The sequence below is a fragment of the Diabrotica virgifera genome, chromosome 8, assembly GCF_917563875.1.
Source record: "Diabrotica virgifera virgifera chromosome 8, PGI_DIABVI_V3a".
In the NCBI taxonomy this organism is placed as follows: domain Eukaryota; kingdom Metazoa; phylum Arthropoda; class Insecta; order Coleoptera; family Chrysomelidae; genus Diabrotica; species Diabrotica virgifera.
In genome coordinates, this window is record NC_065450.1 from 64,776,413 (window position 1) to 64,800,887 (window position 24,475).

The following is a 24,475-nucleotide window of genomic DNA, read 5'->3' on the forward strand; positions in this document are numbered from 1 at the left end:
CTGAAGAGTGATCGCGTCTAACCTTAATTTATACCGTTGTTTTTTAATTGTTAAATATGCGTGTTTATCCGATTTTTTTGCCGGTGCGGCGCGCTCTATTTCAAAAATCTCCTATTTTCCTCCGAAAATTATTTTTTCTAGATTTTTTAGGATTTTCTAAATAAAATAAGTTTCTTGACATTTTTCTCAAAACTTACCAGTTTTAAAGTTATAAGCGATTTAAAATCCAAAATAGAGTTTTTTATTAACTTATATAACTTTAAAACTATTCACTTTTGAGAAAAATGTCAAGAAACTTATTTTATTTAGAATATCCCAAAAAATCTAGAAAAAATAATTTTCGGAGGAAATAGGAGATTTTTGAAATAGAGCGCGCCGCACCGGCAAAAAAATCTGATAAACACGCATATTTAACAATTAAAAAACAACGGTATAAATTAAGGTTAGACGCGATCACTCTTAAGAATCGAAGCTGAATGTTTAATCATCAATTTAAGTATCTGGTAACCTCAAAAATACTAATTGAAATATGAATTTTTAAGCCTCAAAAATGCGTATTTTCGCATTTTTCAGATTTTAAATCGCCTATAACTCGAACACTATTAATTTTTGGGAAAAATTACAGGATACCTTTTTTGTTTAGAATAACCCAAAAAATCTAAAAATATATGTTCCGGAGCAAAAAAACGTGATCTTTTGTATTTGTTTAAAAATAGTTATTTATGAAACAGTTCGTGAAGTATGCTTTTTGCAAACGCACGCGATATTTAGAGCACGAGCGACAGCGGAGCGAGTGCTATACATCGCGTAAGTTCGCAAAAAGTACTTCATGCACAGTTTCATACAATATTTTATCTACTCTACCATAAACAAATAAAAAAACTGTAACTCTTCGTCACTGGAATTCATTTCTATTCTACAATTTTTAGAACTTTGACATTTAAAAATTCTAACTTCTTTCAAACCACAAAACTGTAAAAACTTTTGTCGTAATTTATTGCTCATTATGTCGTCACCATGACAACGCCAAAGTTAAGGATATTTGATTATATGAAAGTGTGTTAAAAACAGTGCGAAAAAGTAAGTCCCATTTAAAATACGTTGTTACTTCACGCTCACTTTAAACACTTCACGCTCTGCTATCTATAATGACAGTTTTCACAAACTAAAAACTTACACATAACATGACATAGAGTAGATAAAATTGTTTAAACAATTTCTGCCCAAAAATTCCGCCCGGTGCTCTTCAGATTTGTTTAAAGGGGACATTTTTGAATAGGAATTGACAAAGAAACCGAATCAAAATTTTTTTCAGACGGGAGCGGTCTCACAACATGGACCAAAGAGTGCGAGCGGAGAAATCAAACTTGTTTGGTTTCGCCGCTTTGCTCTTTGCTAGCACTCTGTGTATCTCCATTTTCCAGTATGAGTTTGATTTCTCCGCTTTGCTCTTTGCTCTTTGCTCTTTGCTCGTCCACTCTGAACGCGGCCTTATACAAAAGATTGTACAGTAAATGAATATACTCCAACTTGTTTCAGCTGTCAAGGTAATCATTTGACTACATACCTAAGTTCATATCCTGAATTTTCTAGACAGAAACAAATTAAGAATACGATGTCATCATTAAATCTAAATTTCTTTGATGCATGTAAACAAATTCCGAAAGTTTCATATGCCAATATTGCTGCCAGAAATAGTAGATCTGCCTTGCCAACCAATTCTAATCAGAATGAGCAATCTTATCAAGTAATTCCAAATCAATCAGCTTCATCCGCAAAGAAATTCTCCTCACAAATGTTCTTCAGCAGTAATAACCCAGAAAAAATAAATTTTAAGCGACACCGGCCAAGTCCTCCCCATCCTTTGGAATCAGCTAGAAAAGAAATACTTTCTCAAGAAAATATTCCTAAAAAAGGTGGTATTTATAATACGTCTAAATATACAGAGCATACAAATACAACAAACTTTCAAACACAAGGAGTACCATCACAATTAAATAATGTAATTTTAGAATTGGTTCTTAATATAATTAGTTCATTAAAATTCACTGAAAATTTAGACAAATCAAAAACAGAGATTATACAACAAATTAATAAATACTTAAGTACGGCAGCGATCTCACAAGAAAACTTACTATTTCGAACATCATGTCAGACACAACTAACCCTATAAACTTTTTACAATGGAACTGTCGCTCAGCAGTTTCTAATAAACCAAATTTAGAAGCCTTACTTATTCAAAAAAATGTATATGTGGCCATGTTATCAGAAACATGGTTTAAACCAGAAAAATTTTATAACTTCTCAGGATATAATTGTTTTAGATCTGATCGCCCTAATGGGTACGGAGGCACAGCAATCTTAATTAAAAATAAAATAATTACAGAAGAGATAAATTTATTGGATAATTATAATTTTACTTATAATTGCATAGCTGTTAAACTTTCGTGTATCAAGAAACCTATACATATAATATCCGTATATAAAGAACCAGGTATTAGAGTAACGGTTGAAGAATGGGTCAATTTTTTTCAACACATCCTTCTTCATTCATCATTGGTGGAGACTTCAACGCTCACAACATGGCATGGGGTTGCGAAAATAATGATACTCACGGTAAAGTTTTATTAGAGGCGATAGAACAATGTAATCTATTATAATTAAATGATGGTTCTCCAACTCTTGCACTAACTTCCAGCCCATCAGCAATCGATATAACAATATGTACCCAGGACATTGTATCTAAATTAACTTGGTCTGTTATTCAAGATCCACATGGTTCTGATCATCTACCCTTGATCATCGCCTTGGAAAACTCAGAACAAGCAATACAACCTGGTGACAATACACACAAAAGATGGAATTTACATAAAGCAGATTGGAATTTGTATTCATCGAACTTTTATTTGGGAAAACAACCACAAACTTATGAAGAATTAGTTACCGAAATAAACCGATGCGCAACCATTTCAATTCCAAAATCATACAACAATAACAAATATCCTACAAACAAGCTACCAAAACCATGGTGGGATAATAACTGCGAATCAGCTGCAAATAACCGCAAAACAGCATATAGACGTTATAAAACAAATCCTAATCTTCACAATCTAATTGAATACAAAAAATTAGATGCCTTAGGAAAGAAAACTTTTAAAATTAGAAAAAAACAAACTTGGATAAATTACTGCGAAAGCTTAAACTCCAACACTCCAATCAGCGACGTCTGGAAGAAAGTAAATCGCTACAAAAACCGAAAGCAGTCCAATCAACTTATGATAAACACCGAAGCTGCATGGATAGAAGAGTTCCATTTCAAGATTTCATCTCCTTGGGTTCCAAGTCAAATAAATAAAGCTACAGTTACCGTACCCAGAGAAAACTTCAATCTAGAGAAACCATTTGAATTATGGGAATTAAATCATGGACTCAAGCAAAATAATAGTTCATCTCCAGGGATGGACTGTATATCATATTCTATGCTATGTTTTCTACCTACAGAATACAAACTATTATTACTACAAATTTTTAACACTATATGGCAAAACAAAAATTTAATTCCCAAAGCATGGATGGACTATATTGTATTACCTAGAAAAAAACCAGGAAAGCCAGATAACAAAGTTGAATCTTACAGACCTATATCTTTAAGTTCCTGTATACTAAAAACTCTAGAGAGATTAATCAAAAATCTGCTTGAATACTGGCTTGAGTCCGAAGATATCCTTCCCAAATCTCAGTACGGCTTTCGAAAATCCAGGTCTACACAAGATGCTCTCACTTCCCTAGTTTCTTCTTTACAGGTCAATTTTACAAATTAGGTGTCGACAGCTGCAGCATTTATAGATGTAACTTCAGCGTTTGATAACATCAATTTAGACATTCTTAATAAAAAATTAGTAGATCTTGGAATGCCAGTTAAAATTTCAAATTTCATTGTATCCTCGTACAAGAATAGATGGACTTACTTAAAAATAAACGAGAACCTTTTACCACCAAGGTTAACGAGTATAGGTATACCACAGGGTAGTATTTTAAGTCCACTTCTCTTTTCATTGTACAATATAGATTTAGAACACATAGTACCTCCACACTCTAATATTTTACAATTTGCAGATGATGTTGTGTTGTACACCTCCCATTCTTCTCTAGACATTTGTAGACGTCAACTTGAATTTACATTAGATTGTGTAAAAAATGATTACGATTCTCTAGGTTTATCCATATCAACGACAAAGACTTAAATTTGTTTTTTCTCCAAAAAACGCCAAATTCCTCAAGGCACCTTCAAATTAGGTACAATAGAATTTCCGATAAAAAATTGTGTTAAATATCTTGGGACGTATTTGGATCGTAAATTGTTATGGAAGGATCAAATTCATTATATTATAAAGAAATCAGAAAATTCTATGAATATCCTTAGAGCTTTTTGTAGAACCGGTTGGGGAGCTGACCCGAATATTGCATTGCTATTCTATCGCTCAATGATTCGACCAATTTTCGCCTATAGTTGTCATTTATATGGGTCTGCGTCAACAGGATATCTTAATAAAGTTGAAATCCAAAGGAATAAATGTTTGAGACTCTGTCTCGGTTACTTAAAATCTACTCCTATTACTATTATTGAGATTGAAGCTAAGGAACCACCACTTACTCTACGTAGACAGTTTTGTACAGATAAGTTTGTAGCTAGAGCTATCACAAAAAACGTCAGCTACTTAAGGACAATTCGTAACTTGAATATATTAGATTTAAGCCACAAATATTGGTGTACTAAAAAACCCCCATATACGTTGAAAGCTATAGGAAATTGACAATGTATGAACACCAAATGTACAAAAATAAAATACCTCCAATTTACACTAAACCTCCTGAAACTCTCTTTTCCAAGATAATACAAACAAATTACATGGTTTCAAACCTTCCAGGCAGTATTATCAACAAAATAATTAAAGACAGGTGGCCTATGTTTCAATATATTTTTACTGACGGCTCCAAAATTCAAAATAAAACCGGAAGTGCAATATATCACTGGAATTCTGAATACAAAGAATCATGCCGATTGCCTAATGAAGCTTCAATATATACTGCCGAATTATCAGCTTTATTACTTGCGTTAAAATATATAGCCTCTGTTGGTATGGACAATTATATCATTTTCACCGATTGTAGAAGTATTTGGACAAACTCACTTCTATCCAATCGACAAAAAATGTAAACCACATTGAGATAGAAATTAAGAGTCTATATTATGATATTACTACCTCGGGCAGTTCAATTATTATTTGTTGGGTTAGAGGACATTCTGGAATATTTGGAAATGAAGAAGTCGACAAATTAGCTAAATCTGCAGCTTTAACCAAACGAAACATAAACAACATACTTCTACCAGTAACCGATATAGATAATATCAGTAAAACCATTGCAAACAAAATTGGCAACGTGTATATAACCAAAGTACAACGGGAATAAATTTTAGAAATTGCCAACCACTAATTCCCAATGAGAGATGGTTTAAACAAGAATCAAATAGGCTGTTTATAAAAACAATAAACAGAATGAGGTCAAATCACGCACTAACCCCAGCATACAAACACAGCATAGGTATCAGTGATAACCCATATTGCGCCTATGGTGGAATGGGAGATCTACAGCACCTCATATTGGAGTGTGGAGAGTACAGACAACATATTAAAGTAATGTATGAAAAGTTAATTGATCTAAATTGTCCTTTACCTGTCAATTTCAACGAAATTCTTTTTCCAAGAAATAAGCAGACGTTACAATGTCTTTACGAATATGTAGCGGCCTGTAAATTTAAAATTTAAATAGGCTTAGATAATAAAATTAAAAATTGTAAAAATATCACACAAAATTGAAAAATGTATCCATTAAGATATTATAACACCCTGTAAATTTAGATAATAAGTAGGCTTAGATATTAACTTAAAATTGTTATTGTAATACCATACAAAAAAACAAATAGTCTGGCTAATTGGCTATGTCAAAGCCATTAATAAAAAATATAAAAAAAGCTTTCGAGATGTTAACATGAGGTTTAAATGTCAAAAATGCTTTATCTACATTTTGCGATAACGTCGAAAATCTTAATCATTGTGAGATATTAGATAAGGAATGGATTCTGGTCAGTAAATTTTGTCAGTATCTGAGAAGCTTTAAAACACTTTCTTCAATACTCGATGGGGAAAAATATTGCACACTCCCATTGATGGTAATTGCAATAAACTTACTTTTGGACAACCTGGAAATATGGTATCATGAACTTAATAATAAAATTGCTAGAGACGCTACCAATGAGCAATTAATTTACTGCATTCAAGCTGCGAGAGATAAAATAGTGAAACACTATAACAAACTAATTGGATGTACTGTATAGTTCTTATTTTGGGTCCTCGGTATAAAGTAGAGGCATTTTCCTTTTCATCTTGGGGAAAGCTTCTACAATCAGAGGCAGTAAAATGATTTAAAGAAAGAAATATTTAAATATTTAAAGCTCACTTCTTCAATAAATCCAAGAATGATCTACAAATCTACAAAATCCAATACCAGAGCCAGTACTTAGTCTTAAAGAGAAGATAACGAATTTGATTTAGATATTACTTGCTTATTTAAGAAAGCTAATAATGATAACTTACAATGTTGAAAGCGTGAAATTGAAAAATACTTAAATAAACGTAAGTCAGAAGATCTTAAGAATATCTATATTTGATTGGAGATGAAGACACAAAAATGTCATTATCGAAAATGGCCAAGGACTTTCTCGGAATGCCAGCAACATATATTATGAACTTAATGAAAGGCTATTTTCAAGAGCAGATTTAACAATAACAAAGCCAAGAAATTGGCTAGACGTTGACTCCATAAGAAGTGTTTATCAGCCTTTATTCATGTCTTACCAATTCCGATATAAGTTTTAGAGTTTTCAATATTAGTCAAGATATTTCAAGATTTCTTGTTTTCTTGACAAGAAATCTTGGTATTGACGTAAAATTTCTTGCCTTATCTTGAAATCTAAAACAAATCTAAAAATACTTCTTCTCTGGATCATCTTGTTTTGAAATCAAGACAAGATCAAGAGAAGATCTTGAAATTTTAAAGAACTTGGCGACCCCTACTGTTAAGGTTAAAAACCTTACCACCTGAAGAGGTTGGCAGAATACAGAATGGAGGCTATTTCCCCGGATCCATAGAAAGACGTTTATGGCTGAGCAAGCTGTGAGGATGGTATGGATGTACATCAAATGAACTTTTCAGAGCAGGCGTCTCTAAAGTCTGAATATCTATGGTGATGGCCGATCTCCGTCGCGGAGATGGAACTTAAAGAAGAAGAAAGTTCATGTCATAAAAACGGCTTCTGATCAGAAGGCCTCAACGTCAAATTATTGTATTTACCATACCTAAATTGTGGTTACTTTTTAGGAGCAGTTCAATTATTGTTATTATGTTATAATATTATATTCCTTTTGATTATTGTATTCTTATAAATAAAACGCTCATTAACTCAACAATATTATTTTTGCCTATTCTATTAACTCTATTATACGCAAAACTCTAACCTAGAATTTTAAAACACAAAAACTGAATAGCCATAAAAACCTTATTCTATTCTATTCTATTCTATTTCACTTCTAGGCCTGGATCTCTCGTATCAAAAAATGTTTATTAATAGCAAGCTGAAAATTTATTAAAAGCTCAACGGTGTCTAGTCAGACAAACTTTGATGTATGGGAACACTGGAACAGGGGAAATTTTAATTGTAGAACAGGTTACAGGTTTCGAACGTCAGACTACGAAAACGTCTCATGTATTTTGTCCGACAGAACTTCCAATTGATTTGTTAGATCATATTTTGTAGATCCCCGATTTAGAGGAAAAGGCCTCTCCGTGGAGGAGAGCTTAAATTTTATGGAATTTTTTCAGCAAATTACAATTTATCTCAATCTACAGGCAAGTGTAATTGTTACTAATGCAGCAATGTATAAATCGAAAACAGGATTTTTCTCAAGGTCTCTTTTATGGGAAGTTGCAGAAAAAATAGACTGCCAACCATTAGTGTGGTGGCAAGGTCTTTACACTAGTCAGCCCTTGCAATATGTTGCAGTACGTTTACTTCAGTTTGTACCAACTTCCTCTGGATGTGAAGGAAATTGGTCATCATTTGAACACATACATTCAAAAAAGAGGAACAGACTTACAAATCACCGAGTTAAAAAACTTGTTGCAATTCGCAGTAATATGTATATTTTGGATGAAAATGTTGCAGGAAAAAATAAAAAAAATGACACTGGAGATTGCGAATACTACATAAATACATATAAAAGCCACATCACTCAAAGTGGAATTTGGTGAAGCTGAAGACTTATTGTAAAAATATGCAATTAATGAAGAAAATGAGACTTCTGACGATGGTGATGACGAATTTGAAAGTACAATTTCTGATATAGAGGAAAATTTGGATTAAAAAGTATTGATTTAGAAACAATATTTTCTTTTGTTTTTTAGTTAATGCAATTATTGGTTTTATTTTGTTTTAATGAAAATATTATATATTTCGTTATATTTGTTTTGTTTATACGAGTATTGATAATTTTATTTTCTATTAGAGAATATTTCAGAGAATATATATTTTGTTATTGTTTAACTTTTATTTTATACATCACTCTTTCAAAAACAACCTTATTTCATTGGAAATCCGGTAATTAAATTCATTATTGAATTTTTTCACGTTTTTTTTTTCCGGACCTTCAGGAAAAAAACGAAAAAAACCGACGTTTTTAACAGGTTGTTTTTAAGTTTATTCAATAGCAAAGTTTATATAATATATGAAAAAATGTTTGTCCGACAGATATGTTGGGCATTGTAATGAGTCCGACAGGTAGAACATTTCAAATGACATGAGTTATGTTTGTGGTAAATAGCAGTCTGATTTTTGAATGAGAGTTTAATGAAAGGGTAACAAATCAATTGGAAGTTCTGTCTTCTGTCCGACAAAATACATGGGACGTTTTCGTAGTCTGACCTTCCACATTTTTAACTTGTTCCACAATTGAAACTTCCCCTACTCCAGTGTTCCCGTACATCAAAGTTTGTCCGACTAGACACCGTTTATCTATTAACAAATTTTCAGCTTGCTATGTAAACTTTTTTGGTACGCGGGATCCAGGCCTATTCACTCTCGCTTAAAAAACTTGAAAATCTTTCTTTTTTCTCATTCCGTTTTATTTCTTTTAAAGGAGGATATCGAATCCAGCTTGAAAAGCATTCACGACGTGGCAATTGCTAGCCTGGGAGATTTGTGTGTTACAAAACAATTCAACTCTTTAACTGTTCCTTTGAACACGTTGAGATTTGAGTCTACAAGGCAGAAAGCTGACTTGGCTGCCACCCTCTTACAAGATTTGGGAGTGGCGCATCACAATGGTGAGTTTGTTTTTCATTTTACTCTTTTTTCCGAAATTATTTTAGCGTGGTTATTCAACAACTTTTTGATTGCTGTAGAATTAAAAGATGTTTTATGCCATAAGCGACAATTTTTATTACGTATTTGAGTTTTTTGAGTAGACCTTACATATAATTTTTTACATAATATTAAATAAAACCGATACATATATATATATATATATATATATATATATATATATATATATATATATATATATATATATATATATATATATATATATATATATAATAAATTATGGACCCAATATACACTACTCCAAGAAATTATTAACGAGTCATTTTAAACCCTCCTAACGGGCCGTAAATTAACGGGCCATCTTAACACTGGGTAATTTTTAATGTCTCCAATTTCCTTAACCTGTTTTGCGATTTAAGGGATTTTTTAATACGCCTTGTTCTTTAGCAATATCGCTGTAATAATATTGTTGCTAAACAGGTAAATAATTGTCATTATATACCGGGTGTACCAATCAAACTGTGTTTTTTTTTTTAGTTCACCTCGCCCTGTGGAATATTCTAGCATTTATAAAATACTGAAATTAAAACCCAACTATAGCCTCAGATTTTCTTAATATTCTGTTTTTTGATTCAATCGCTTATGTTGGATAATAAAAAAGTTAGGTACTTTAACAACTAGCCTAACTTTAAGGAGTAATTCTGCATGAAAAATAATTGACAGTTTGCTTTATAAACGTGTGTGCGCAAATGCTTTGTTTCCGAGATAGGTGGTATTGAAATTTTTCTTACATACTGACGATTTATTTATTGCTCTAAAACCGGTTGAGATATGCAAATGAAATTCGGAGGGTTTTAAGAAGTAGTTATTGGGTATTTTTTGACATACAGTTAAGAATTTTATATTCACCATTGGCGTGCATACGGGTAATATGACCCATATGCAATGGCAGGAGAAAAATCACATGCTATGATTTTTCCTACGGGTATTCTTATGCTAAAGCTGATTTCATGTAATCGAATGAACTATCTTCCAATAAAGTCGGAATACAATAAGGGACGCAACTTAAAATACTAACAATATCGTTTTAAATTTATCTACTTTAAAATGTATAACATATATCTGAACTGTCAATATGTATGAGTGAGATAAAATTAAATTATTAGAAGAACTTATAACCAAGTACAAAAGAAGAAAATGTGTTTATAATAAATATAATAAATAATAATCATTAATAATCATTCCGTTGTGAAGCGAAACAAAAGCCGTCTTAATTTTAGTTAGTTCAGAGAGCGCAAAAATCACCCTAACTAGTTTCAACCCTTCTTATGGTTTCTTCAGAGAGTGCACATTTGATTATATCTCTGAACCACTCAAATTCGGGTCTCCGGTATCGGTCCACGACGAAATAACACGATGGCATGGATGCCGTGGCGGCATCTGCTAGAGACAAATGAAAGATTTACTTTTAATATTAACAATGTCAAAAATAAAACTTAATAATTTTAAAGTAAAACTGTGGTTTGTTCCCAACAAAAATATTCAATTGTAGGTTTATGCTTATCATAGGCGTAACCAGGATGATCCTAAGGGGGGGGGGGGGGTTACAACTACCTGAAGGGGGGGTTACAACTATTGGAAGGTCTCTGAGGGCTATGGTGTTAAGCGTATAGAGCTCAAATTACATCCCAATGGGGGGGGGTTATAACCCCCAAACCCCCCTGGTTACGCCTATGATGCTTATTACAAGCAATTACCATTTGTGGAGTTTAACTGAACAATGTTGTGGAACAAAGGCCTACAAGCACTTACTTAAATAACACAATAATATTTGTAGTATAATGTGGCCTTAAACGTTTTGCTCAAAAGCTAATATTTGCTTTAACTCGATAATCGAGTTACGATAAACGCAGTTGAAAAAGGAATGCAAACTATTTATGGGATTAATTTCTGAGGCCAGTTGCTGTAATCTAATCAAGATTAAAATCGCAAAAGCTATTAAAATTAAATTCAAACTACTTTAGGTACTAACTGTTGTGCTCGTTTTCATGCTGTTTCACGTTTACTGGATATTCATTAAAAATATACACTCATGTACAAAAATGTAGAATATTTATGTTATACCACCGTAACTTAAAATAATTACGAAATATAATAATAAATCTATTAGTCTAAGAGCTAGTGAACCCTCCGACTAACGGTCGTCCTGTAAGGCTAGAAATTTGTCTAGTGATAATTCATTGCACACCAAGGCTAAAAACCATGACCTGGCAGGCATCAGCCGTGCACGTATATCTACCAGGTGAATCGAAAAGTCCAAATTTAGGGGGTAAAATAAACTTTCTCCTGTAAAGTTTAAATTTAAGTATGTGTTTGAGTAAGTCATTTAGAAAAAATGTGTACAATACCAGGCCATTCTGAAGAGTATAAAACCTTGCCAGGCGAGGGGAAAGATTAGGGGTTTTTTATAAAATTATCTTTTTTGCATCGAACAAAGTGTTTTTAGGTTTTTTGAATCATTCCAAACAGAAAAGGTCTTTAGTGACTTTTCTCTTAGGTTAATAGTTTTTGTTATATAAGCGATTAAAAATTTTGAAAATTGTGAAATCGGCAATTTTTATCCCTAAATCAGACATTTAACTAAAAATTTCAATGTTGCCAAGGTAGGTAGATATTCTTTAAACATTGATTGATGAAATCCCGAAGAGTTTTCTGCAATACAATATCGAAAAACCCTTTGTTTTCTAATTGCTAATCAAGCGGGCGCGACACTGTAGTATAAATGAGGACGTTTGAGTTTGCATAAATTCATTATCTCGAGAACGGGCAAATTTGAAGAGAAATCCTCAGACAGGTCGATTTTTATTTTTAAATTAGGACTTTTTGGCATATATATAATACTAGTGACGTCATCCATCTGGGCGTGATGACGTAATCGATGATTTTTTTAAATAAGAGTAGGAGTTGTGTGATTGCTCATTTGAAAGGTTATTTAATTCTCTATTCAGTAATATAAACCTTAACATAATTATTTATACAGGGTGTACAAACAATTTTTTTCTTCTTTTTGTCTAAATTAATTTAATAAAAAAAAATTTTTTGTACACCCTGTATAAATAATTATGTTAATGTCTATATTACTGAATAGAAAATTAAATAACCTTTCAAATGAACTATCACACAACCCCTACTCTCATTTAAAAAATCATCGATTACGTCATCACGCCCAGACGGATGACGTCACTAGTATTATATATATGCCAAAAAGTCCTAATTTAAGAATAAAAATCGACCTGTCTAAGAATTTTTCTTTAAATTGGTCCTTTCTCGAGATAATGAACTTATGCAAACCCAAACGTCCTCACTTATACTACAGTTCGCACCCGCTTGATTAGCAATTAAAAAAACAAAGGGGTTTTCGATATTGTATTGCAAAAAACTCTTCCGGATTTCACCAATCAATTTTTAAAGAATATCTACCTACCTTGGCAACATTGATATTTTTAGTTAAATATCCGATTTCGGGTTAAAAACTACTAACTTAAGAGAAAAATCACCAAAGACCTTTTCTGTTTGGAATGATTCAAAAAACCTAAAAAAACTTTGTTCGATGCAAAAAAAATAATTTTAGGAAAAACCCATAATTTTTCCCCTCGCCTGGCAAGGTCTTACGCTCTTCAGAATCGCCCGTCATTGTACACATTTCTTCTAATTGACTTACTCAAACACATACTTAAATTTAAACTTTACAGGAGAAAGTTTATTTTACCCCCTAAATTTGCACTTTTCGATTCACCTGGTAGATACACGTGCACGGCTGATGCCTGTCAGGTCATGGTTTTTAGCCTTGGTGTGCTATGAATTATCACTAGACAAATGTCTAGCCTTATAGGACGACTGTTAGTCGGAGGGTTCACTAGCTCTTAGACTATATCCAATCTGCTGTGTTAAAACTTTTTAAAAAGTAGTAGACTAAGAGCCGGGATAGGTAAAATTTGCTAATCATTTTAAGCATCTTAAGCACTATCATCATCCAACCAATTTACATCCACTGCTGGACATAAGTTTCCCCCAATTGTTTTCACACTTTACGGTTTTGTGCTGGTTGTTGCCAGTTTTTACTAATCCGCCTGATATCATAATGTCCATTGTGTAGGTGGCTTTCCTCTACTGTATTTAATAGTAGTAATAGTAGTAATAATAACTAAATAGTAGAACCTAAAAGAAAACGTATGAGCACTATGTTGTCAATTTTCAGTGGCACATGCGTCGACACTGGAAAATCAAACTTTCCACTTATGAACGGGATAAATAAATTAAAGGGTACCCCCTCACTCCTAAAAATTCAATTTATTTCATTTTCTATTTTTTTAACTTCTGTGTGATTAAAAATAGGTCTCAGCGCAACTTTAACCCAAAAAAAATTTAACCCGCCTTCCCCCTCTCTCCAACCCTCAAAAACGTCATTTATCGTTTTTACTTTGTTAGGTGGGATGGAATCAATCTTAAAATTTCAAAAAATTCAGAAGCAAAGTTGAGGCTTTTACAAAACATGTCTATTTCACCGTATGTTGAATGTACACAACCTCAAAAAAATTTTTTGGAAAAAACCGTATTTTCTTTTTTTTTAAGATGGCTGCAGGTTTATTTTTTAATTTTGGGTATTTTATCAAACACTACATTTCTTTTTTCACATTTTTCGCCACCTTTTAAAACCCGAAAAACTGTTTTTTAGTGGATTTTTGAGGGTTTCAACGTGTTTCTCGCATTTTTGAATATTCTAAAGGACTCAGTAACTTTAATTTACATATAATCTATAAAAAAAAAACCTTGTTTTGATTTTTTTCAAGTCTATAAAATAGATGAAATCCCCAAAAACCATCTAAAAAACATTTTTTCGGATTTTTGAAGATGGATAACTTTACAGAAAAATCTGAAAAAAAAAAGAAATATAGTCTAAAATAAAAATGTATACCATTTTTATTCAGTTGCAATGCGAAGGTAAAACAATCTTATTTTTTCACTTAGAACAGGGTGCGCAGTCCAGCACTCTGAATCGGCGATTTTCGACTCTATTGGAGTCATCATCGGAGAGGCGTAGGCCTGCTGCTCTCTGCTCGAAGTGACCAAACCTTGAAAGCTTATACACAGGGGCGTAACAGAGGCCCCCGCAGCGCGAAGCTTGCGAGGGGGCCCCGATCGAGCAGGGGCCCCATCTTGTCGTCTGATATTATGTAAAAATCTGTTATATGTATATGATTTTACTTTGTGGGTTTAAATTTAAAAAGGTAAATTTCTAAATAGGCATATTCGGCAAGTAAATCATCTCATATCTAGAAAAATATTTTCCGGTCTCACTAACTTTTATGGGTGGCGACAATAAACTATAATGCTTTGTACGTGAATATTCAAAGATTTGAGAATTGCAATTTGCCTAATTTTAGAACAATATTTCTAAATCTAGAAATGGGTTTTCTCTTTAATCTTTACCTATGTTTTAGTATTTCGATACGATTATCCAGAGGCGTAACAGAGGCGCCTTGCAGGATGAAGCTTACGGGGGGCCCCAATATGTCAAGTGCGCCATCTTGTTGTCTAATATATGTAAAAATGTGTTGTTATATTATTTGCATACATACATTTTTTTGAGAAGTGCAGTATTGAAAATGAAGTTGTCCATCCGAATTAATAAAATTGTAGATATATTCGCTGATAGTAGATAGTGCACGAAGAAAGTTGTTCATCTCATAGAATAATACTTATGTAACCATTTAGTAATCTTTGTTCTATTTTATTCTATACCAATAAAGATGAAAAATGTAAGTCGTCATAAACAATGCATGATTACACCAATGTTCAGTAAATGAGAGTTTTGGAGTGAAATTATCAGCGTCGCGACGGACGTATTTGCTTGACAATTTGGATTTAGGTTCTAGTTACACTCCACTTCAAAGTTGGATTTATGCCGTTGGTTGCTTTTACTTCGGGGGTGACATTGACACCCCTCCTTGGGGTGAAAAACATACGTTTAAAATAATCCCGGAAATGTATAAATTGACTAATTATAAGCAACTTTTGTTCTATAGAGTTTCTTTTTCTATGTTAATACTTTTCAAGTCATTTGCGAGTGAAAATGTTTATTTTTCGACAACAAAAAACAATGTTTTCAGACGGGTTTTTCGTAAATAACTCAAAAAAAGTATTTATCGAATTAAATATTACATATCGAAGAAATATTTGTAGCAAAAATGTAGCTTATAAGATATAAAAAATGGTGTAGTTATTCATGAAGTCTATCGACACAATAAAAGCACAGTTGAAACTCATGAAAAATTATTCTTATTCGTCCAATTCCAAATCGAATATTTCAACCTGAAATAACCAAAACATGAAGCAATTTTCGGGGAAAACTAATTAAAACTTTTTTTAAATGTTTCAAACAAGCTTTATTTTTATTTTCTAGCATCAAAACTATACGAAACTCGCTCAAAATAAAGTTGGCCCCTTTTTGTTAAAAAAAATCGTCAAAATCTGCCCCTATTTCGCACCCCAAATAAAATTTATTATAACGCTTTACCATTTACTTTAAATATTTATTGTTTATATGATCTGTAAGTTTGACTGGTTCGAAGTTCATATTTTTGAAAAAAATTTGATTTCATAGTAAAAACAGTTTTTTTATTTTGGAAAATGCCTTTTTTCGAAATAACTTAAAAAGTATTAGTGATACGAAAAATCTCAAAGAGTAAAGAAATGTAGGTCATGCTTTTATAAATATTTTGGATTTTTTTTGGTTTTTCTGTAAGACAAAAATTGGTTAAGATATCGCTGTTTAAAATTTGCATATACTCGTGATTAGTGACTCGTTCAAGCCCTTTAACTAGAACCCATTTAAAAATAAGCACTTTGAACCGGTGAAACTTACAGGTCATATAAAAAAATTAGGTAATTTGTAAGGCGATAATGATTAGTTTCATTTGGGGTGCTAAATAGGGGGAGATTTTCACAAATTTTTTTTAATAAAAAATGGGATTAACTGTATTTTTAGCGTAACTGGCTTAGTTTTGATGCTACAAACTTTTGTAAAAAATAAAGCTTATTTTAAACACTTTAAAAAAGTTCTGAGTTTCCCTGAAAAGTATTTCATTTTTTGGTTATTTCACGTTGAAATATTCGATTTGGTATTTGACGAATAAGAAAAACTTTTCAAGAGCTACAACTTTTCTTTTACTGAGTCGATAGACTTCATTTTTGTTAACAATATTCTTTTCGATCGAATACTTACTCTTTGAACTATTTGCGAAACATCGACTAAAAACGTGGTTTCTTTGTTGAACAATAAACATTTTTACTCATAAATAACTCGAAAAGTCTTGAGTTGACCACTTCGGTGGTGACACTGAAAATTACACGGTATCGTCATATTTTACGTTGATTTACTGGTCTGTAACACATAATTATAGGTATTTGTTACACATGTCGCATTTAGTAATTTTTTAAAGGGGGCCCCATTTCCAATTCTGCGGGAGGGCCCCGACGGAGTTTGTTACGCCACTGCTTATACCCACATTGCAACTGAAGTGTATGGATTAGGTGACTAGCGCCATCTGGCAATTGAAGGGTAAAGCTTTTAATCTTAATAGCAACATTAATAATATTGAAAAATATTAAAAATATTACTAAAAGATTTTTAAATTAAAAACTTGTTGGTCCCTTTCCCCGGTAACACCTCCATGGCTTCTAAAATTTGCAAGCCAGATGGATGCTGCAGTGAAAACCAAAGGAGGGAAATTACAAATGCAAATTTTAGAAGCCTTGGAGGTGTTACCAGGGAAATGGACCAATAAGTTTTCAATTTAAAAACCTTTTAGTAATATTTTTAATATTTTTCAATATTATTAATGTTGCTATTAAGATTAAAAGCTTTACCCTTCAATTGCCAGATGGCGCTAGTCACCTAATCCATACACGTCAGTTGCAATGTGGGTATAAACTTTCATGGTTTGGTCACTTCGAGCAAAGAGCAGTAGCATAGCATAGAAAACGCAACAGCAGTGACACACTAGTAGGCGGGAAAAGTTCGCGCACTATTACTGCGCAGATTGTCGGCCATTTTGTGCGTAGTACCAGACAATGTAGAAAATCGACAGTGTTGCCGATTTGTACATAATTATCAGATTTACTCAACTTTTATGACATTCATATTTTTTAACATAATTTTATACGTATGCCTCTGGGAATTATGGCAATAATTGGGACATAACACAAAATATTGACGATGAATGGCGATTGTATTGTTAATCTTTTGCATAAATTCCAGAAATTATTCAAAAAGAATTTCTTACGGATAATAAAGTTGGTGACATCGGCAACACTGATGAACCAACACATCACATCACCACTGAGATGTACTACGCGAAAAATGGCGACCCTGTACTTTTCAACTTCAAAGGCGGCATCAGGGAGTGTCCTTGCTGGTTTCGTTTATTATGCTGTGGCAGTAGGTCCACGCCTCTCCGATGATGACTCCAATAAGAGTCGAAAATCGTCGATTCAGAGTGCTGGACTGCGCTTCCTGATCTAAGTGAAAAATAAGATTGTTATTCCTTCGCATTGCAACTGAATAAAAATGGTATACATTTGTATTTTAGATTATATTAGTATTACTCCTATAGAGTAACTAGGTCCATTTTCCGTTGGAACTTTACCAAGCTGCAGACGGGGGTTGTGAATTGCAACTTTTAGAATTCCCTCCCTTTGTCTTCACTGCAGCATCCATCTGGCTTGCAAATTTTAGAAGCCTTGGAGGTGTTACCAGAGAAATAGACCAATAAGTTTTCAATTTAAAAATCTTTTGGTAATTTTTAATATTTTTCAATATTATCAATGTTGCTATTAGGATTGAAAACTTTACCTTTCCTAAGGAATATAGTGTTTCACAAAATACACAAAATAAAAAAATAGAGCTCTCCATAGATGGCTAGAAATGGCCATCTCCAAAAAACATTTGTACGCTTTTTTAAAAAATAGTCTTTTTTGAGATTTTGTACATACACTTAACCTAACGATCTATAAAAAATAAACATGTTTTGTAAACGTCACAACTATGTCGCCATATTTATAATAGTCCTGTCGCCAGGGGGGTACAACGGCCTCCTTTATTCAGATGGCCTTACCCAAGTTTTTTTTATGTATTTTGACTCGTAGAACACGAATTTTTTGGGTAACAGTTGATCCGGATGTCGATAAGATTGTTATAAACAAAGAACTTCAGGAATTACATAACAGCGATTCCTCGCAAAACAAAACATTTTATTGTATTTTTTGGGGCAAAAAATGTTCTGACAAGTTTTTTCGTAGCATAGTTTTCGAGATAAACGCGGTTAATCTTTAAAAAAATAAAAAATTGCAATTTTTGAACCCGAATAACTTTTGATTAAAAAAGACAATTGCTTGCCGCATTTGAAAGTTCAAGTCGAATTACATCGGTTTTAATTATTTGCATTGCTAAAAACTTATTTTTTTATTGTTAAACAAAGCTATAAACACATACTGTTTGACTGATGTTTTCAATGGTCTCCCATTTAAAATCGAACAAGTAGGTAGAGTAGGTACAAGTGCAAGCGGGGCAATTTCTACGTAGAATGCATTAAAACGCATGTATTGTCCACGGGAAATACTACATATGTGTTTATAGCTATGTTTAACAAATAAAAAATAAATTTTTAGCATTGCAAATAATCTAAACCGATATAATTTGACTTAAACTTTTAAATACGGTAAGCAGAATTGCTATTTTCTTTTTTAATCAAAATTATTCGGATTAAAAAATTGCAATTTTTCTATTTTTTTAAAGTTCAACCGCGTTCATCTCGAAAACTATGCATCCTACGAAAATATTTGTAAGAACATTTTTTGCTTAAAATGACCCAAAAAATACAAAAAAATGTTTTGTTTTGCGAGAAATCGCTGTTGTATAATTTCTCAAGTTCTTTTTTATAACAATCTTATCGAAATCCGAATTAACTGTTACCCAAAAATTTAGTGTTCTACGGGTCAAAATACATAAAAAAAACTTGGGTAAGTCCATCTGAATAAAGGAGGCCGTTGTACCTCCCTGGCGACAGGACTATAAACCAAAGAAGAAAAAGAAGATTGTGTATTGATAGGCAGTTGCCCTTAGCGTAAAATTTTTTTATCTTGTTATGTTTGTCCTAAACCAACCAAAATTGCCAGTTAACTAAAAAAGAAGAAGAAGAAGAAAAAGTTGAAGCAAATTGTACAATATACTAACTCCAATTGTAAGTGAATAAGGGATTTTTCCCTTATTCCGCGACGATGAGCTGGCCAAATACCCAAGTAGGTGGAAACCAATAAACTAAAGACGAAGAAGAAGAAGATGTTTACTTCGAACTTCGAAAGAAGATGGTAGTGTCAATATTCTTTTGGCGGTAAAATGAATACTTTTATTTCGGAACAATGACACTTTTCAGTTATGCTCTGACATTGGACATGAACTTATCGGTATTTATCACAAAAACCGTTGTATTTCGAGAAGTGTCCTAGGTATTTCTCATTAATTTAAAAAAGTGACCACTATTTTAAAGGAAAAGTGACATAAATCTCAAAATATTCATCTTTTTTCTTTGTTAAATCATATATCATAGTTTTGTGGTTTTGTCTCTTACAGAATAAGAAACATTCACTTATCCATATTCTTCGTTTTTATTTGATAAATTTTAGCAGTTACCGTTAACTTACAATTCAATTAAGATCTGAAAAATATATTTTTGTCTCTCCTGAAAAAAAATGTTTTTTGAGTTGGGACACTTGGGACACTAAAAAAATAATTTCTTTGTGGATTTTTGTTTACAAAGTGACAATAACAATATGTATGAGAGTAGTGACGTCACACTTCGGCTCTCAGGCTTAAAATCGCTTATTTTTTATATTTAAACTATAGTTATGTATTATATCAGACATTTTCTACGATTTATAGTATTTAGAGCAAATTTCTAATAATATTATTGATACATTAGCACAAAATTTATAGTAAAAGTTTACATAATCTCTTATTTTTGAAAATCACACATAAAGCATACACATATGATCGTCCCCCGCGACGTCAGAGTGTACCACGTGACCTATAAGCATAATCGCTCCCGACGGATAGAAATAAATAAATATATCACAATAAAAGACGCAAGATATATCACAATAATTCGCTTTAAAAGAATTATAGAATCTAGACTAATAAGTGCCTTGAAACGAGACTCCCACGTAAGAAAACTTGCTTAATTTTTATGAAGGGTCGTAAAAAACCTCTTGTTCAGTTGTATCTTCCGGATAATTTTGTTCATTTCATTTACTTGACGTCGCAGTGGCAAATTCAGTGTTGTAAGGATAGATCCACGTGGTGTAATAAGCTGTAATTTTATTGATTCCTTTGGCAATTGTATACGTCGTCTAACTCGATTTTTCACAGATGAACGCCCCAATTGGATTTGGCACAAAAAATGTAAGTACAGATCGTATGAAAATGTCATAAATCTGAGAGCAACTAAGGGATGCCATTAAGGCGGTGTATTGTCACCGTCATTATGGAACATAATTATCGATGAGCTGATTCATGGGCTAAGCGCCCAAGGAATCTGGGTCCAGGGTTTCGTAGATAATATTGTAATAGTAACTAGGGGAAAATTTCCCAGCACTGTTGCGGATCAGGATGCGATATGCACTTCATTGCATAGAAAACTGGTGTCTGAAAGAGAACCTCTCCGTAAACCCTCCTAAAACTAAACTGGTAGTCTTTACAAATAAGAGGAAGCTAACTGGACTGAGTGAGCTGAAATTATTTCGAGAGGTACTGGAAAGAACCAATGAGGTTAAGTAACTAGGGGTGACCCTGAATTCGAAACTCAATTGGAATACTTATACTACCAATATAAAAATAGGGCTAAGCGACTCTTCTGGAACTGCAGACGAGTTGTAGGTAAAACCTGGGGATTGAAACCAAAGGTGATCTGTTGGTTATACACATCAGTGATACGACCTACAGTCACTTATGGTTCAGTACTCTGGTGGAGAAAGACGGCTTTGCAATCTTGTGTGACTACGCTCACCACCCTTCAAAGACAAGCGCTTCTAAATATAACAGAAGCCTTGAATAGTACAGGAACGGCTTCATTAGAGGCCATCACAGGTCTCTCTCCGCTAGAATTATATATTTCGGCGGTAGCCTGTATGGCTATCCAGAGAATCAAAGCAAACAATACTTGGAGACCGAATTATGTATTGAATATCCACACAAACATTACTGGGACTATACTTGAGAAATCCGTCTTTATGATGAACTCAGATATGATGACACCAGAACTAATCTTTACTGAGACGATTAACACAATTATACCATCTAGAGAACAAAAAGTCCTAAATATAAGTGGGGACTTAATATGATTCAATGACGGATCTAAACCTGCCATGATACTGGATCAGGAGTCTTTGGGCAAACATGTAACTATAATAAATCTTACAGCCTAGATCAACATACAACGGTGTTACAGGCTAAAGTTTTTGCTTTGGTGGCCTGCATTGATGAAGACCCTAAAACTAAGAGAATCATTTACACATTTACACAGGCAGCCAGTCGGCTATTCTGGCTGTAAAGAACCCTCTCACCAAATTAAAACTAGTGAGTAACTGCTAAGATCTCAACAACCTGGCAAAAGACAATAAAGTGTCTAACATGGGTGATGACTCATGAAGGGGTGCATGGGAAATGGGAACGAACAAGCAGATATGTTGGGAAAACAAGGCTCGAGAGAAATTTTTGAAGGCCCAGAAGTTTTCTCTGGCATCACTAAAGATGCTACGAAAAACGGGGTTCAGAAATGGCTGATAAAGGATCGTTAAAATAAAGGAAGAACCACTCAAAGGCAAATCCAGACTAAAAAATAATCAAGAATATTGATAAAAAGCTCTCGAACAGTTTGATGAACCTCAATAAACGAAAGATCAAAACTGTCACTGAAATGGTGACTGGACATTGCCGTTTAAGAAATCACCTATACAAACTAGGTAAGGTGAATGAACCATGGTGCAGAAAGTGGGAAATGGAACAAGAGACTGGCATACACATGTGGCGACACGTTTCAATTACTACTTTTTAAATGCTAATTTTAATTTTTAAAAAATTGAAGAATCTCAGATGCAGAATCCACCAATTTAATAAATTAAAATGGTAGATAGTATTTTAAAACTCATTTTTCGTGTTTGAAAGTTCTTACTGGTACATCCTTAATCTGCGACTTTTTCAATTAATAAGACAACAGACGACGAATATAGAAAACGAAAGGGAAACGATCACATTTCGCTTTCATTCGTCTAGGAAAAACGGACAGCAGAGGAACTTTCAGTACTCAAATCCGAGTAAAGGAAATAAAAATAATAAATGATGGTTTTGCTTGTTTTCGATTCAGAGGGTTGCACACCAGCTAGACAGGCACTGTTTCTACCCTTTCAGGCGTCATCAGTAGCTTTCGAAAGTGTGCCCACCTCTGAACCGAAAAACAGCTCCACCATCATTTTAAAGGAAATCTGAAAAATAATTCAAATTTCCCATCAGACGCGATACTTATTATGCGATATTTATTATTTTTATTTCCTTTACTCGGATTTGAGTACTGAAAGTTCCTCTGCTGTCCGTTTTTCCTAGACGAATGAAAGCGAAATGTGATCGTTTCCCTTTCGTTTTCTATATTCGTCGTCTGCTGTCTTATTAATTGAAAAAGTCGCAGATGAAGGATGTACCAGTAAGAACTTTCAAACACGAAAATTCTCAGTTTTAAAATACTATCTACCATTTTAATTTATTAAATTGGTGGATTTTGCATCTGAGATTCTTCAATTTTTTAGTAGATGTCGCTGTATCGCGTCTGATGGGAAATTTGAATTATTTTTCAGATTCCCTTTAAAATGATGGTGGAGCTGTTTTTCGGTTCAGAGGTGGGCACACTTTCGAAAGCTACTGATGACGCCTGAAAGGGTAGAAACAGTGCCTGTCTAGCTGGTGTGCAACCCTCTGAATCGAAAACAAGCAAAACCATCATTTAATATTTTTAATTTTTAAGTTTAAATAACTTTTTCAAAATGAAATAATACGTCCCATTTAAAATTCACATTTAATATACAAACCATATGCATAGAGTGGGCCTGTGTTAAGAAGCGTAGTTTTAAGAAACGAAATATATCCCTATTCAGGTTAAATGCCTTTTTAATTTTTAAAACACCAGATCTAATAAATTGCCGCCTGTCTGGCCATATGGTAGAACTACATAATGACATATTAGTGTTTGTGATCTAGTTCAGTAGAGTCACAGCGGGCACCCCGTGCGGTCACACTCTCGCTAAAATAACAAACCCTCTTTTGAAGTATTTTCACGTTCTTTTTACTGATTGAAATAAATATATTATTGACAGACAGTTTGTTGTTTTTACGTTTATTTTACGTTTATTTTAATTTCATTTAATTGTTTCCGTGGACAATAAGGTTATCACACACGCAACTCAACCACCACGGAACACACATACTATGCCATTGCAATGTGCTAGGTGATGTAAGACAGGATTTCACTGGTCAGAAAGAGATTCTAAAACTACCAATGAGAAAACTGTTGACCTTCGTTGAGGCAGCAGGACTTATTACAGTTTAAGCACAAGAACAGGGTTTGGTACAAAGGTCTTATGACCAAGTGCCTGAGACTAACTAGTCTCACCTGAGTTAAGAAGAAGAAGAAGAAGAAGAAGAAGAAGAAGAAACTAACAAAAAAAGTTTAAGAAAATTATAAGCTTGTTTAAAATTTTCCGAAACAATGCCTGTTTTCGTTCTCTATTGACTCCCCTATAATAAGTTTCTTGAAACTAGACTCCCACGTAACAAAACTTTTATGAAGGGCCGTAAAAAACCTCTTGTTCAGTCAAAGCGCCATCCCATCCTTCCGGATATTTTTGTTCACTTTATTTACTTGACGTCGCGGC

The 24,475-nt window shown here is 33.2% G+C and overlaps 1 protein-coding gene across 2 annotated transcripts in view; it reads left to right on the top strand.

Annotated features, from left to right (window-relative positions):
* The window catches only part of LOC114331767 (probable G-protein coupled receptor CG31760), a 923,592-nt gene that overhangs the window by 438,602 nt on the left and 460,515 nt on the right, over positions 1-24,475 (top strand). For both annotated transcript variants that reach the window (XM_050659675.1, XM_050659676.1), the window contains one exon: positions 9,255-9,441. In XM_050659675.1, the coding sequence (XP_050515632.1) occupies positions 9,255-9,441 (187 nt within the window). The remainder of the gene's footprint in view (positions 1-9,254; positions 9,442-24,475) is intronic.